The 18,389-nt window shown below is 38.6% G+C and overlaps 1 protein-coding gene across 1 annotated transcript; it reads right to left on the reverse strand.

The window, feature by feature from the left end:
- Nucleotides 1-12,764: 12,764 nt before the first annotated feature.
- On the reverse strand, nucleotides 12,765-14,111 carry LOC132045948 (uncharacterized). Its single transcript, XM_059436514.1, has 3 exons — nucleotides 13,706-14,111; nucleotides 13,219-13,564; nucleotides 12,765-13,089 (listed from the first exon to the last, which is right to left on the reverse strand). The coding sequence occupies exons 1-3, from the start codon at nucleotides 14,109-14,111 to the stop codon at nucleotides 12,765-12,767; spliced, it is 1,077 nt and encodes a 358-aa protein (XP_059292497.1).
- Nucleotides 14,112-18,389: the final 4,278 nt, after the last annotated feature.

Consider the following 18,389-nt stretch of genomic DNA (forward strand, 5'->3'; position numbering starts at 1 on the left):
TTTGAGATATGAAATTTTCTAGAGTATGATGTGTTATGGCGCCATCGACGGGCGGGCGACCATATTTTCTGAGCCCCTTGCATGATTTGTATTTTCAAAAAAATGAACATTTTGGTATTTTGGATATGCACTTACTTTCTGCACTTCTGTTTCGATTATGACTCAGATTTGTTTACTGTATCTTCTGCTTTGCATACTCAAGACATATTAAAATCGACCCCCCGTCTTCGGGGCCGCGTTTCATGCCCGCAGTACGGACGTACGCAGGCCGGTGATCCGCCGCCCAGGACACCTATTCGCGCTGTTCGAGTGCTCCCTTTATTCCGGAGCCCACATTTTGCATATATATTCGTCCGTTACATATGTATTTGTTTGATCGGGGTACGGTGGGGCCCCGTCCCGTCATATGATTTCGTTGTTCTCGAGAGGTCTGTAGACGTATATGTGGGTTGTGCCTACTTCTGTACAGATGTGTCCGTATGTTACATGTTCTGGGCGATCCCATTCGCCGTGGCAGCCTTGTCGGCTAGCCTCTATATATATTTTGGGCCGATGCGCCATTTGATAGCCTTGCCGGCCTCCGTGATATATATATGTTTGTGTTTGAGACAGTTTGAGATAATTTGAGACAGCATCTGATATTTGTATATGTATGAGCCATCCGTATGTGATTCTGTATGATAAGTGTGTTTGCGTGCCCCACTCGGGCACTAGTCACGGCCTACGGGGTTGGGTCGTGATAAGGTTCTTCCATGTTTGATCCGTCATTGACATCTACAGATGCATGACTTCTTCTTCTTTGTTCATCCCTAGGAGTACCTAACACAGTATCAACTACCCGATGTTCAGCTTCAAATGGAGTAAAGAGGGAACTGGTTCCTCTATGCCTTCTGGAGATTCTACTGCATCTTCTTCGTTGCCCTGCTTGACTTGACTCATCAACTCATTCTTTCCATTGGATATTTCAATGGCTTCATCAGGAACCTTTGAAAACTCCCCATCTACGGCTTCATCATCGTGTGTTCCCTTGTCACCAAATTCATCAAAGATCACATGCGCACTTTCTTCCACACAATGAGTTCTTTTGTTGTAGACCTTGTATGCCTTGTTGTGAGAAGAATACCCATGAAATATTCCTTCATCACTCTTTACGTCAAATTTTCCCAAAGCTTCCTTACCATTATTGAGAACAAAGCATTTGCATCCAAATGATCTTAGGTAGGTCAGCTTAGGTTTTCTCCCATTTAGCAATTCATAAGGGGTTTTCTCAAGCAAGGACCTGATCATGCACCTATTTATCACATGGCAAGCGTTGTGATGCCAAAATTTCCCATTTCAAAAAAAACTTTTGAACACACCACTTGCTATCAGCATTGTTCTGGCCATATCTTCAAGTGCCCTATTTTTCCTTTCCACAACACCATTTTTCTGAGGTGTTCTGCGAGCAGAAAAATTGTCACTTATAATATCTTCAGCCAGAATTCTTCAAACTTGGCATTTTCAAACTCAGCACCATGATCAGATCTAACGCTCACCACTTGATTTCCCAACTTTACTAGAATCTGTTTCACAAAGGCCACAAACACAGGGAATGTTTCATCATTGGTTCTTAGAAACAGAGTCCAAGTAAACCTGGAATAGTCATCAATAATCACAAAGATATACTTCTTTCCTCATCTGCTTTGAACCCTCATTGGTCCACAAATATCCATGTGAAGAAGATCTAGTGGCCTTGAGGTGCTCACTTCATTCTTTGGTAGATCTCACTTGCTTTCCTTTTATGCACGCATCACGCGCCTTATGATCTTTGAATTTGACATTTGGAATCCCACAGACCAGGTCCTTATCAAGTTGATGATAAAATCCATGGGCATTCCAGTGGAAATTATTCGCTTGTTACACAACAACCCCTTAGAGGAAGAGCCAAACGGGGGAGGGGGGGGGAGGGGACTGCAGGTAGGAGAAATTGAGGTTTCGGCTCTAGAAGGGTTTGGGGTTGCTCATATTTTACAAGAGATGCTTACTTGTAAATCAGATCATATTAGAACTCGCCAGGAAGTACTTGGTACTACGTTCATTAGGGGAACAATACCTAATCCCAAAGATGCTCCAGAGTCTTTTTGATTGCTCGTTCGGCAAAAAGAAACTTGCATGTCCTAGTCGTCTGTGCCACAGCTCAGCATCATCATCTATAGCACTAAGGCATGTCAAATCACCACCATTTAATGAATCAAAATCTTTAACATAGATGTTCTTGAATCTCTTTGGTATAAGCACTACTTCACCAATTTTGAGATTGGTGACAGTGCAAGAACAGGACAAGAACTTCACTTCATTTCCCTTTTCATAGATTTGGGACACACTTCACAAACTGTACTTCAATACATTTACATAATAAACATTTTCAATTGCATGGGATGGGATAGTTTCTTGCCAATGCCAAGAATATATCCTTTCTTGCGATTTTCAAAGGACACACTCCCACCTTAGAAAGCCTTAAGTGAGAGGAAATCATCCATTCTTCCAGTCATATGCTTCGAGCAGCCGCTATCCATGTACCATTTTTGGCTGCCTCCTTTCACTTCAGCCTGCAAACAGAGTCACTTGTTAGACTTAGGAACCCAAACCAGCTTGGGTCCCTTATATTGATAGACGGGTGAATTAAGCTTCTTTTTACCCAAGCAGGCAACACATTCTTCTTCCAGGGACCAGGTCCCTGGGCTTTAGACTTCTTTTCAACAAAATTCTTATTTTTATGAAAAGACTGAATTTTGGCTTGACATGTGTCTTTGAAATGACCTGTTTGACCACAGTGAGTGCACAATCAATTATCAGTCACAATGACATACTTTCTATGGGGATTGTAGGGGGCTTTGGCCTTGCCTTCCACCATTACTCTTGTGCATAGCAGCAACCACATCAGAGGACCAGGTCCAATGAAGTGACTTGTCAAGATCAATTTTAACCCTTTTCAGATCCTCGTGAAGTTGCCTATTCTTTTCCAGCTCAGTAGTGAGACTCATTTTGATTTTCTTGAGTTTATTTTAAAGCTAAAGGTGAGTCTTACTAGCCACTTATTTTCCTTTGGATGGAGTGTTCACCCATTTTTCCATTTGTGTTTGTAACAGAGTGTTATATCCCATATTTTATGCATCGAAATATTTTAAGCTAGTTGCAATAGGTTAAGGACAAGACTATTCCGGGATACGAGGTAGAGACTTTTAACCTCCGGTTTTGTTTTAAGGCACAAGTTGCTTATAATTTTATTGGATGGAAATATTAAGAAAAATTGGGGTTAAAAGTTAATTATGAAAAGTTGGTAATTTCATGAAAATGGCCACATGTGGCCGTGTAATGGGGTATGGGCCATGGGCCACATGGATGCATAATATAAGTATATGAAAGGTGATTAATTAATCATATTCATCATCTTCACCTTAGAAACTCTAGAAACTTGGAGGAAAAAAAAGAAGGGGCCATTCGGCCATGGCCTAGCCGAGCAAGAGCTTGGAAATTGATCAAAAAAATATTTTCTTCTAGCTTTTCTACCAATTGGAAGGTCCTCTATAACGTGGAGTGGTCATTGGAGCAAGCAAACCATTCATTTTTGCAAGCACAAACTCTAGCCAAGTTGAGGAACTAAGTGATAAAGGTAAGGTTTAATCCGTTTTTCATGTGTTATGGATGATTTGTACATGTTGTAGTGTGTAGAAATGGATGAAAATCGTGAAATCTTGCATGGTGATGTTGAGCTGTGTGTGTTGGGCTTGGCCGTGTATATGTTGTGTTGTGTAGGAGTGAAGAACTAATTTTATTTAGTATGTTTGGGTTGTTGTGTTGTGGGTTCTATGATGCAAAAGAAAGTTTAATGGTTCAAATTAAAGTTATAGTCGTTTGTGGCTTGTTATAGAAGCTAATGGAATTTTAAAATAGTTTCTTGTATCTATGGGAATGATGTTGTCAACGTGTGAATTGTTGGTGTAGTTGATGGATTTGGAAGAAAGAAATGTGTTGTTGTTGCTCTTATTGGGTTTGGAAAGGTTTCGGTGGAGTAGTACAGTTGGTTGTTTTGAATATTGTTGTTTTGATTGTTTGAAATGTTCTTGAATCTTGTTTGAAAGGTTTCGGATTAGTATTTGAATGTGTGAGCATTGATGTTGACTTTGAATGTATGTAGTAGGATTGAATGTAAATGGAATGTTGTCAAATTATGTAGAAAAGAGTTACTAACGTTAGAATGCGTTTTGAATTGATTGTTGATGTTGCTAATATAATTATTGGTATTGTTGTTGATGATTTGGCCGAGTTGAATTCTCGGGGTTGTTGAATTTATAAGGGAAATCTTGCCCAAATTTACGTAGATAAAGTGCTAGTTTGGGATGGAATCCTAAGCATCTATAGCTAATGTTTGGTATATAATGATGTTGTTGTAGATCTTGGGAAGCCCGAGACTTAAGTTTGGATTAGCTTAGGGAGCGGACGAGGTATGTAAAGCTTACTCTTTCTTTCTTTTGGCATGTCTTAGATGTAAGTAAGATATGATACGAACCTCGGGGTAACTCTATTCTTAAAATTCGAGCATGTCTATGATTCTTATTCACTTCTTGATGTTAGCATTCTTAACATAGTCGAACTATGGTCCTTGTGTCTTTTGTATGATTAGATTTCAAATGTTGCCTAAAGAGATTTTGTTCGTAAAGGATTTTGTAACTACGAACAGCCGTAACTTTCATAGACGGGCTCGGATCGCTTCGAAACGTTCGTAGAAGATTTTATAACGAATAATGACTCTAACTTTCATGAGCGGGCCCGGATTGATTTGATGCATATCCGTGGTCCCCGAGATCTTCCTTGTATAGTCCTAACGACTTTTTTTGAAAGAACTTAACATGATTACCGTTTTAACTCTCGAGCGCCGACTACTTACTTATCAATTGAGTCTTAAAAGATGATTTGTGTGCATATGGTTTCTCACTACTCGCTCGTGCGGCTGTTGTTACTTCTTTCCCGCGTCCCGGCCAGGGCATGTATTCGTGCAACTCCCCGTATTATTCACCGCGTCCCTCACTGTAGGGCCGGGGCACGTTATATGTAAATGATGATATGATGATATGGGGGGCGGGGGCACGTATATGATATGATGATTCAGCCACGGGATGGGGAGTATGATGGCTGAAATGATGGACACGTTATATGTATACGATGATTTGTTACGCGCGTCCCTCACTAGAGGGCCGGGCACGTATATATATATATATATACATGACATATGATGATTTTATTTACCGAGTCCCTCACTAGAGGGCGGGACACGTTTACATACATATGTACATGATGATTATTTACTTATGTTTCTAAGTCCCATAATGATTTGGATATGATATTGATACGCATGATTCATGTTTCAAAGGCAAGCCTTATGATCTTCTATTCTTCTTATTTCAGTATGATCCTGTTTACTGTATTTCATGCTTTACATGCTCAGTATATATTCCGTACTGACCCCCTTTCTTCGGGGGCTGCGTTTCATGCCACGCTGGTGTATACAGATGAGTAAAGGATACTAGTAGAAGATGTTCCAGCTGAATTGGCGAGCTCCAATTCCTCCAGTCTTCTTGCCGAGTCGGAGTATCTATGTGATGGTATCTTGAGTTAATGTTAGAGACTTTGCGGAGACGAGTCATGTATGTAACAAGTCGGTTTTTGTAAGCGGCTCCGTAAGCCGATGTATCATTATGCATTATATTACATTTCATATATATATATATTTTACTTGATTTGAGAAAGGACGAAAAGCATGTTGTTCTTTGAAAAACTTTCATTATGTATTCATTTCATGATTTAAGAGTCGTAAGATTATGGGTATCACGAGAGTCGGCGGGTTCGCTCGGCCTTAAGTAAGGGTCGGGTTCCCATCATGCCCTCTTCAAGTTGGGGTGTGACAAATTGGTATCGAGCGGTTCGTCCTAGGGGTTGTACGCAAAGTCGTGTCCAGTAGAGTCCTGTTTATGGTGTGAAGCGCGCCATATTTATAAACAGGAGGCTACGGGGCATCTAGGGTGGTTACTCTTCTTTCACATCTGAGATCGTGCCATAGAGCCAAGTCATAGGGAATGAGATTCCTTATACTAACCTTTGATTTACGAGAAGAATGGCATCGATAGAAGAAAGTGACTAGCGATATTGGAAGTTACAGAGCACGCAGGTAAGCAAAGGTATGAAAGATATATGTCGGGTAAGATATTGAAGTACGATTGAAATACAAGTTGAAGATTAAAAGAGAAAGTAAACAAGAAAGTGTAACGAGTGCGGTTTGAGTTGGGCATACGAGGTATGTTCATCATTTTAAATCTTGTTGTTGATATTGGGAGCCCTGCGTGTGGCTATGACATATATATATATATATATATATATACATATGTTTGCCCCGAGAGGCATTGTTGGTATTTTACTGCGTGCAGGTTTTGAGATAGTAACAATTACAGAGGAAACTCTGCCAAAATTTTCCTAGAAATAAAGAGAGAATGAGATATAGGTTTGTAATATGCCTTGAAAGGTCGTGCCAATAGCAATGATAAGATTTGACTAAGCTACGAGTACGGCCGACATCGAAAAAAAAAAGTTAATTGCTGAATTAAGGATAATAATAATTAGAAGGTCGATATCGATATGGAAAAAGAATTTGGAGAGGGCTTGTAATCTTAAGAGATGTTAAAAAAAAAAGGGCTGGTAAATCTTGATGGAGTGTTATTTAAGGTACTGACTGAATTGATAAGCAGGGATGAATTATGATGAGCTTATAGTTAAAAGAAGTAATAGTATGATTAAGATAAGAGTACAAAGGAAAAGAATTGTGATGGATATGAATGTATTGATAAGACGGCTTGTGAGATATTAAGGATAAAGTTGACCAGAAAGGGTAAAGGGTTAAGAAGTGTTATATTATAGGATTGATTACGAATAAGATATAATGTGAATATAATGAGGATTGTTATAAAATAAGTAAAGCCTAGTGAGAAAGTGGCCAAAGCTATGATGTGATCTATGTAGCTAGAATATAAAGGCATGCCAAGTGTGAAACGGAAAAGCGAGCTATAGAACGAATAAGGAAGGCTTATCAAGTTCTGTAGGGGAAGTTTGGAATAAGGGTTATATAATAACGGAAATGATAGCGAGTGTAAGGAAAGAAAGGGTAATTGGAAGAAGGAAATAAGAAGAAAGCGAGATAACAGTGTAGTAATAGACCATGACATGTGTAGCCAAGGATACGAGTACTATAAGTGACGGACCGTGAAAGACTCGGTTATAGAAAGGATGAGGAACGAGGTAAAATGAGAGCGAGAAATCAAGGCCGATAACCAAGTATTTATAAGTAACGACGATCAAGGTGTGTTCATCACCATTGGGAATGTGGAAGTTTAGGACGGAAAGTAGTCATATCCATAGGTGAAAGTGAATTGAGGATTGAAAAAGGGCTAAAATAGTAATTGTGTAGTCAGAAGAGTAAGAGACCCTTTCTAATTCGGAGGGAGGTGTGTTATGAGAACGTTTCGAAATCTGTTAAGACTTTAACTTACTCCAGATTATGTGATGAAGGTCATGCGGTGAGGTGAACGCCATCATACTAGCATTAAAGTATCGTATTTCATCGAGTTCCAAGGTTAAGCGTCTTTGAGTGAGAGAAATTTTAGGATGGGTGACCCCGGGAAGTGTACTAAAAGTTACTAAAGTCGGACACGGTAAGAACCAAATGGAAGCGGAGAGTAATCTAAGGGAAATTAGAGTATACGAGTGGGCGGAAACCTTAAGAGGTCACGTAGGACGGGCGGATTAGACCGGTGAAGAAAAAGAAGGCGCATCACGGCTCTAGAAAGCGGGGTAAGTTGAATAGCGTTTGGAAATATTTTGTAAGCAAGATAGTAGAAATTATATATGTACGTATGCACATGATATCCCGTACATGGCTATATCGGCGGATATGTGTATCCGCAACCAACGTGGCGGATATATGGAAGGCATTAATCGGACGAGGGTAACGAAGTTCAAGTGAAAAAAAATATATAAATGGCACAAATGTTACAAGGCAAGATGATTTTTTTCACTACAGGTTAAGCTTGGAAAGTTCTAATACAATGATATTTGGAAAAAGAAAGAAGGTGAGTAGATGGAAGGTAAGGATATCAAAATGTCGGACGAGTGAAAAGCGAGAAAAGTGCCGCCTCCGAGAGAGATGACGGCAAAGCACGGGACTATTTGGGTAAATATTCAAAAGTATAATCGTGTAGGGATAGTGTGGTACATATGGAACAAAAGAGAATGTGTGGGGTTGGAGAACGGAGATGGAGACAAATGGGACGAAAGATATTTGACCACGGATGAATGAGAAGTAAAAGAAAGAATGGTTCCGTGTAACGATGCTAAAGATTTCTAAGATCTCGAAAGACAAGTGCCAAAGACGATGGATACCTAAAACTATTGGTGTATGGACCTTTAATAAGGGGGGAAGAACATATTGGACTTAAAAGGAATCATGGCATTCTCATTCGAAGGAATTTATTAGCTCGGAGCCGAGTTCGAAACATATCGAGATATCAAGAGAAGGTATCGGAAGTAACGGGAACGAATTGACAATTGTAATAAAAGGAACAACGGTTGGTGGTTTGGAAATTTTTGAAGGAATGAAAAGCAATAGAGTTGTTCTATGAATGGAAATAAAAGAGTTCACCGGATATTAGGAAACATCTCATGGATTACTAATTATACTAAACATGGGAGCTTATGCTATAGGATTATATGAACCGTTAACGTGAAGCTATGCCCAACTACAATTGTATGAGGCCAATTGGAAAGCTCACAAGCGAATGTTACCGACGGAAGGAATATGTGGAGTAGAGTGAACCAGGAGAAGGAAGGACCGTGACTAAGATTGAATATACTTTATACAAGTCGTACAAGAGTAGTTATGTTACCTATGGATATTTATATGCTAGGGATGAGACCAAGCGAATAGTTAATGAGAAAAGTTTTGATTCGGTAGAATAACAATACGGTGATAATATTTTGGGTGCATTAAGGAAAGATGTAAAGATGGTCGAAGCTAAATTACCGAGATAGAGTTAGTACTGAGGACAAACAGGACACGGCTATGGTTGAATCAAAGATCTATTCCTATACCGGTTGTAAAATAAGAGAGGGGTAAAGACAAAGTAAAACATAAGGGTTAGTGAAGCCACGCTAAGGTATTTCTTGGGCTAAAATTGAGCACCTGCGCTTATTCTTGTAAAGATTGCAACATAATATGTGACAGGAAAGTTGAGTGCAAGATCTGAGCAAAGGGACGATAGAAGAGTTTGAATTAAAGATAAAGAAATGACACGAGACAATGTGCCTAGAATGTTACAAGTTGCGTAAAGGGGATTATAAGATGATTTAAGCAAGATGATCAGAACTAGCGGGCTACTAAAAGAAGGTGAATATATGTGTCAAATTCTTTCAGGATGATACTAGCTGATGATAGTTAAAGCAGGGGACGGCTATTAGCAGCTCAAGATGACAGAAATCATATGACGACAATCGGCGTCGACACTTAAAATTCAGTTGGCGAGTGGGTATGCTTGAAGATATCACCCATGAAAGGTGTAATGAGATTCGACAAGAAGGAGAAGTTTAACCCGAGATGTATTGGACCTTATTACATTGTTCGTAAGGTAAGAAGGTTACGTACTAAAGACATGGCTTTTGTTAAGGTACTGTGGAGGATGCGGAATAATAACGAGGAGGAGATGACTTGAGAAGTTGCGAAGAGAGATGAAGAAGAAATACTTGATTGGTAGAAGAAGATCGGCATGCTATAGTAATAAAGGAAACCCCCCCGAGATCCTTATAAGACCTTATGAGACTAGTTTAACATTCGAGGTCGAATGTTCTAAAGGGGGGAAGGATGTTATATCCCGTATTTTGTGCATTGGAATATTTTAAGCTAGTTGCAATAGGTTAAGGACAAGACTATTCGGGGATACGAGGTAGAGACTTTTAACCTCCGGTTTTGTTTTAAGGCACAAGTTGCTTATAATTTTATTGGATGGAAATATTAAGGAAAATTTGGGGTTAAAAGTTAATTATGGAAAGTTGGTAATTTCATGAAAATGGCCACATGTGGCCGTGTAATGGGGTGTGGGCCATGGGCCACATGGATGCATAATATAAGTATATGAAAGGTGATTAATTAATCATATTCATCATCTTCACCTTAGAAACTCTAGAAACTTGGAGAAAAAAAAAGAAGGGGCCATTCGGCCATGGCCTAGCCGAGCAAGAGCTTGGAAATTGATCAAAAAAATATTTTCTTCTAGCTTTTCTAACAATTGGAAGGTCCTCTATAACGTGGAGTGGTCATTGGAGCAAGCAAACCATTCATTTTTGCAAGCACAAACTCTAGCCAAGTTGAGGAACTAAGTGATAAAGGTAAGGTTTAATCCTCTTTTTCATGTGTTATGGATGATTTGTACATGTTGTAGTGTGTAGAAATGGATGAAAATCATGAAATCTTGCATGGTGATGTTGAGTCCGTGTGTGTTGGGCTTGGCCGTGTATATGTTGTGTTGTGTAGGAGTGAAGAACTAATTTTATTTAGTATGTTTGGGTTGTTGTGTTGTGGGTTCTATGATGCAAATGAAAGTTTAATGGTTCAAATTGAAGTTATAGTCGTTTGTGGCTTGTTATAGAAGCTAATGGAATTTTAAGATAGTTTCTTGTATCTATGGGAATGATGTTGTCAACGTGTGAATTGTTGGTGTAGTTGATGGATTTGGAAGAAAGAAATGTGTTGTTGTTGCTCTTATTGGGTTTGGAAAGGTTTCGGGTGGAGTGGTACATTGGTTGGGTTGTTTTGAATATTGTGCGGATTGTTTGAAATGTTCTTGAATCTTGTTTGAAAGGTTTCGGATTAGTAGTTGAATGTGTGAGCATTGATGTTGGTTTGAATGTATGTAGTTGGATTGAATGTAAATGGAATGTTGTCGAATTATATAGAAAAGAGTTACTAACATTAGAATGCGTTTTGAATTGATTGTTGATGTTGCTAATATGATTGTTGGTATTGTTGTTGATGATTTGGCCGAGTTGAATTCTCGGGGTTGTTGAATTTATAGGGAAATCTTTAATTTCTGTAGATAAAGTGCTAGTTTGGGATGGAATCCCTAAGCATTTATAGCTAATGTTTGGTATATAATGACATTGTTGTAGATCTTGGGAAGCCCGAGACTTAAGTTTGGATTAGCTTAGGGAGCGGACGAGGTATGTAAAGCTTACTCTTTCTTTCTTTTGGCATGTTTTAGATGTAAGTAAGATATGATACGAACCTCGGGGTAACTCTATTCTTAAAATCCGAGCATGTCTATGATTCTTATTCACTTCTTGATGTTAGGATTCTTAACATAATCGAACTATGGTCCTTGTGTCTTTTGTATGATTGGATTTCAAATGTTGCATAAAGAGATTTTGTTCGTAAAGGATTCTGTAACTACGAACGGCCGTAACTTTCATAGACGGGCTCGGATCGCTTCGTAACGTTCGTGGAAGATTCTATAACGAATAATGACTCTAACTTTCATGAGCAGGCCCGGATTTGTTTGATGCATATCCGTGGTCCCCGAGATCTTCCTTGTATAGTCCTAACGACTTTTTTTGAAAGAACTTAACATGATTACCGTTTTAACTCTCGAGCGCCGACTACTTACTTATCCATTGAGTCTGCAATGATGATTTATGTGCCTATGGTTTCTCACTACTCTGCTCGTGCGAGCTGTTGTTACTTCTTTCACCGCGTCCCGGGCCAGGGCATGTTTTCGTGCAACTCCACTGCATTGTTCACCGCGTCCCTCACTAGAGGGCCGGGGCACGTTATATGTATATGATGATATGGGGAAGGCGGCCAGGATGGCATATGATGACTTCATTCACCGCGTCCCTCACTAGAGGGCCGGGGCACGTTATATGTACATGTATATGATGATTTTATTTACCGCGTCCCTCACTAGAGGGTCGGGGCACGTTATATGTACATGCATATGATGATTTTATCTACCGAGTCCCTCACTAGAGGGCCGGGACATGTTATACATGCTATGTACATAATGATTATTTACTTATGTCACTCAGTCCCGTAATGGGCTGGATATGATATTGATACGCATGATTCATGTTTCAAAGGCAAGCCTTATGATCTTCTATTCTACATATTTCAGTATGATCCTATTTACTGTATTTCATGCTTTGCATGCTCAGTACATATTCCGTACTGACCCCCTTTCTTCGGGGGCTGCGTTTCATGCCACGCTGGTGTATACAGATGAGTAAAGGATACTAGTAAAAGATGTTCCAGCTGGATTGGCGAGCTCCAATTCCTCCGGAGTCTTTGTCGAGTCAGAGTATCTATGTGATGGTATCTTGAGTTATGTTAAAGACTTTGCAGACAGAGTCATGTATGTAACATATCAGTCTTGTAAGCAGCTCTGTAAGCCGATGTATCATTATGCATTATATTACAGACTTCATATGTTTACAGATTTTACTTGATTTGAGAAGGACGAAAAGCATGTTGTTCTCTGAAAAACTTTCATTATGTATTCATTTCATGATTTAAGAGTACAGTAAGATTATGGGTATAATGAGAGTCAGCGGGTTCGCTCGGCCCTTAGTAAGGGTCGGGTGCCCATCATGCCCTATCAAGTTGAGGTGTGACACAGAGAGTTGTCTTTAGTTACTTATTCAACTTGCTCCTTTAGATCTACAACAGTGACTACCAAATCATCCCTTACTTGGAATTCATCAATTTCTTCACTTAGAGCATTTTTCTGATTAATAAGGCTATGATAGGCATCAATCAACACATTTTCTAAAGATACCAGTTTTTTCTGAGAGTAACTTTTCAGATTTTTCTTCACATCAAAAAAGTTTGCCTCATCTTTTTCATTGTCATCATCATCTTTAGATTTGGCCATGAGTGAAAAGCTTGACTCATATCCAGAACATTCACTATCAATAGCCAACATGGATGTATCACCTGCATCATCTCCATCTTCAGATTCACTGGAAGAATTTCCCCAAGCACCCAGAGCCTGCTTTACCAAGTTGTCAATAGCTTCCTTCTTATTGAACTTCTTGTCAGGGAGCTAGTTCCTCTTAGCCTCCTTATCAGCATTTTTGTAATAATCCTACTTGTGTAGAGGACACTCTTTGATGAAGTGTCCAGGCTTCCCACACTTCTGACAATAATCATTTCCTTTGAATTTCCTGCTGAAGCTTCCTCTCTTTGGGACCCCACCATTTCTTAGAATCATCTTGTAAAATCTTCGAGTGAGGTACGCCATCTCAGATTCATCACTACTTGTGTCACTTTTAGCAGCTTTGAGAACCTGGCTCTTCTCATTCTTTGGCTCTCTTCTTTCAAGATCCTTATTTCTTTTCATCTCACAAGTCTTAAGCTTACCAATAAGCTCGTCAAGAGTCAGTGTTTGCAGGTCCTTAGCCTCAGTGATAGCATTAACTTTTCTTTCCCAAGAATCTGATAGAACAATGAGTATTTTTCATACTAGCTCATTGGTGGGAATGATTTCCCCAAGTGAATGAAGCTTATTGATTATTGAGGTGAAATGAGTGTGCATCTTATGAATGGACTCATCCTCTTTCATCTTAAACAACTCACACTCAGCGGTAAGCAGATCTATTTTGAACTGCTTTACCTGAGTGGTTCCTTCATGGGTTGTTTGAATAGCTTCCCATATTACTTTAGCAAATCCACAAGATGAAATACGATTGTATTCATCTGGCCCAATACCACAAATCAGGATCTTCTTTGCCTTGTAGTTCTTTTCAATAGCTTTTCTGTCAGTTTCAGAGTATTCTTTTCTTATTTCTGGAACTGACTTTGAACTCTGCGCATCAGTTTTCATGGGAACAAAAGAACCATAATAGATTATGTCCTGAAGCTCTGAGTCCTCATCCATAATATAATCAGGCATCCTTGTCTTCCACCACCCATAATAATTTCCATTAAACCTTGGAGGTCTTGTTTGAGATTTTCCTTCCTCAAGGTTTGGTGGAGCAGCCATGGAGAAGATCCTTTCTAGGTGTTAACCTAGAGAGAACCTCCTCTGATACCAATTGATAGAAACTAAGAGTCCACCAAACAGTATCGAGAACCGGATTCTCTATATGTTCCCTCAAGTAAACAAAATAGAAAGTAAATGAGACAAGATATTTACGTAGAAAACTCCTACCTCAAGGGATTAAAAACCACGACCCACCAGAGTAGGATTTCAACTTCACTAACTGAGCAACTTTCATATTACAACCTTTGCAACCTAGGAATTAAAACCCTTAATCCCTCACCCCTTACAATAACTCTATTGTAAGCTACAACACTTGACTAACTCTAGCCAAGTAACCAGCTACCCTTGACTAACTCTAGCCAAGAAAACTTCTCCCCTTGGCTAACTCTAGCTAAGACAATAAAATAACAACGGTTGAGAAACTTCCTATAATGACACTTCTCGAAAGTAGTGTAGGATTACAAATGAATAACGAAATGCAAAAGACTTAACAAACCTAGGACTTAAGACATCTTCAGTTGTTGGGATCTGGTCCTTGATTTTGATGAAGCTTTAGTTCTTGAGAGGACCTGGAGAGCAGTGGCAGCTACACTTGAGAGAATATGAATTTTTGATTTTGCAAGTGATAGGTTAAACCTTGTAACATGTTGTATATATATTTGGGAGCATGTGAGAAGCATATGACCATGGATAGGGACATTTCATCGTTTGGTATTGGGTTTTAGCTATAGGTTTGGCCTCTAGCAAGCTGTGACTATCTTCTTGCGGTTACGCCGCGTCTGCACGATGGTCTTGCACGGCTTTAGAGTTGTGGCACGTTAACTGTACGATACTCAGGGGACCTGATCGAGCACCTAGTCCCTCGATTGTTTATCAAATCATCAAAAAAAATGGCATAACTTATCAAGTCTCTATTCACATCTTTATTTTGATAAGCAATATATTCCTGCATAGTTTGCCATTTAAAAGTGCTATTGACTCCGAGAATTCTCATATCGTTAACTTGTCAAAAATCCTTCTTCTTTCAAATATGATGTAACTCTACTTCCCCAAAGTTGGTTATCCTAGCTGAGAAGAAGCTTGAAACTCTTATGCAATGCAAGTTATGGTTCATTTCTGCCTCCATATCCTTGAACATTTTGGGTGTTAGAGCTTGTTTCTGTTTTTTTGAGTTTCATTAATTATATTACAGTTCCGGTTATTGTTCTTTAAGCGTTCCGCTAGTCAATTTACCATATCTTGGGTATGTTAATGTTGAGGAATTAGAGGTCACATAATTATTATTACATCAATCCATCCTTTAGTTGGTAAGATCCAACATCTCATGCATTTGCACATTCTCTCTAAGAATTTCGCAAAACACTTGTGTTGGTACGGATCCTTGAGTCGGTACATATTTTGCGTTATCTCAAAATTTTTAATGTGGAAAACTTACAGCTCACATAATTATCACTTCGACCGTCCCTCCTTTGGTAGGTATAGATCCTGCACCTCGTGAGGCATCTTCTCTCAAAATCTTTACACTTATCATGCTTCACGATAGAGTTCTTCTTCCATTTGATTTTCAATGTTTTAGATCATTGATTTATTATCATCTTAAAGTTTTCATAAAGTGAATACCAATCTCAAATTTCAGTAGAGAATTTGCTTGAAATTTTTCAGTTATGAGTTGTACTTCTATTAATCAGTCAATTTCAGAATGGAAAGGTTCATATTCCTATTGAATCTTATCTCAAATGAACTTGTAAGAAAGTTCTGAACATAAATAATACCGTATTTTCATTAAAATAAGTTAACCACTTTTCCTGTGTTTAATGGTCCTAATAGTAAAATAGATTTCTAACCATGTGAGGGTTTATTATTTTTAGAGCTTATTATCGCCTATTTCCGAGTTTAGATACTAAGAGATACTCTTTAGCTTTGACTTTCTGAGTTCATAGGAATATCTTTGAAATCCCTCTTCAGACTCAAGTAAGAATCTGACTTTATGATCTCAAAAATCATGTAAGATGAGTTTCCCATGGGGTCGCTTGGTAGGGTGCATAAGAATAATGCTGAATAGGGTTTATTAGTAATGCTAGTACTAGAAATGCTGGCATTAGTTATCTTTGAGATTATTTCCTATCCACTGTTTGGTTTGGTGTATTAAAAATAACATGCATTGCATAATTTTTCTAAAAAAAAAAAAATTGGTTGTTTACAAAAATACCTCCAACTTAATAATTGGAAAAGGTTTTTAGAGATTTCAGGGGAAATTGTGTCTTTAGCCATGCTTATGCATGTATTAAAAACCCTTGATTTGGCAATATCATGATTTGCTATGTATTGGTTATACATAGGATAAAACCAAATAGGGTGTACAACTAATACTTGTATTAGTTATGCATAGGTTGAAAAAGCGTGCCAAACAAGGTATTAGTAATTCACAAAGCTAATGCATGTATTATTTTTTCTAATACCTCCTACCAAACTAAGTGTTTTCTGTGCATGGTATAGCTTCAAATATGGTGATATGGAATAATATTTATTTAAGGAGTGTTTGAAAGATTTTCTATATGAGAAAAAGAGAAGGTTTTCTTTGTGCCTGTTAGTTAGCTTATGTGTTATAGCCTTATTTCTTGTTTGGAAAAGACTCAGGATTTAGTTCCTCAGCTATCTTAGGATTCTGGTGGATGATGGTATGAAGTACGATCTTGAACCTATAGTGGGTATTCTCAAAAGTTCACATCCCAAAAATTACGCCAGTTCTTTGAATCTTTCATAAATTTCACTATATTCGTACAACAACAACAACAACTATGCCTCAGTTCCAAACATTGATGAGAAGTATAAGACTAGGGTAAATTTATAGGTTAATCTTCAGAATATTAAGCAAAGGGATGTGACCAGTAATTAGAACTACAAAAATGACTCATTGCAAATATGGTGATCCAAACCAACTATACATTTAAAACGAGTACTTTAGACTAAGTTGAGAAAACAAGCATACACAAAGAATCACACTTTACCAGAACTTGTGCGCAACTTTTGTCATTCATTGCTTTAAAGAAAGAAGAAACCCTCTTTCCATGAAATAGGCAGTTATCTTGGCGCTCATGACATGCTTTATTTTCCCGTTCCATATACTCCTTGTTCAAAGTTTGTTGCATTGTTTCCCTAGCAACTTCTAAATCCTAAATAGTATATGAAACTCATGAAAAATATCAACTAGAATGAAAGTAAAGGATGAAATGGTGGATCAACGCATATTAACATGTCAAAAATAAATGAAGTAACATTATCTAAGCAACTTATTAAGGTTCAACATGATGGTTGAGAAAATGATTAAAAATGGTCCCTTATGTTTGAGGGTAGGTTCAAAATAGACCCTTACGAATGTACTTAACAGTTTTGGTCCTTTAAGTTTGCCTAAAGTTAACACTTTTAGTGTCTGTGAAAAATTTACCGAACTTTATCTGTTATATTTTGGTTTTGATGATGTGCATGGTGGTCTGTTTTGGGGATAGAAATAATGGAGGAGTCTCGCTTTTAGACCTCGCGAAAGCTTTTGAGTTGGTCATAGAAAACTTGAGCTTTTAGAAGAGGGAAGAGGACTTGGTGACCTACCGTAGTAGGTTGGCTAAGACTCAGATAGATTGCTCCTTCAGAAGTGTGAAGGTTATCCGAGCGAGAATCTTACGACTTAATATAATCTAGTGGTTATGGATTTAGATATCAAGAAGCAAAAGAAGAAGAGGGTTGCTTATGACCAACCAAGGATTAGATGGGGAGGCTTGACTGAGGCCAATGCTCATAAGATCGAGGAGAAATTGGTAGTTGCGGGGAGCAATGGGGATGCAGATGGTATGTGGGCTAGGACTGCTGACTGCATCAGAGAAGCAGCTAGAGAGGTGTTAGGGGTCTCAAGGGGTAGAGTTGAGAAAGTTTAGAAAGTTTTCAGTTTTAGAGTTTACTGAGTTAAAGGAATGTGTGACATGCTACCATCTCCAGGATTGACTTGGTTAGTTGGCAAGACTTATGATGTGCGGCATTCTATCGAGCGGGTTCGAGAAATGGTTAGACGGTGACAATGTTTCAGAGTTGATTGGAAATGGGGATTGAGGAGTCTACAAAAAAAGAACTAAGTGATATGACAGAGTTTCATGAGGTTTCGTGGTTAGCGACTAGCAAGTAGAAAAATTCAGGTAACCGGCATATTAAGGCTCATGGGAAGTGGCTTGTGTGATACGCAGTTGGATATTTTCTTAACACTCTACAGTTGATGAGTTAGTGTGGGTT

Source organism: Lycium ferocissimum, unplaced genomic scaffold (genome assembly GCF_029784015.1).
Source record: "Lycium ferocissimum isolate CSIRO_LF1 unplaced genomic scaffold, AGI_CSIRO_Lferr_CH_V1 ctg8718, whole genome shotgun sequence".
NCBI lineage: Eukaryota > Viridiplantae > Streptophyta > Magnoliopsida > Solanales > Solanaceae > Lycium > Lycium ferocissimum.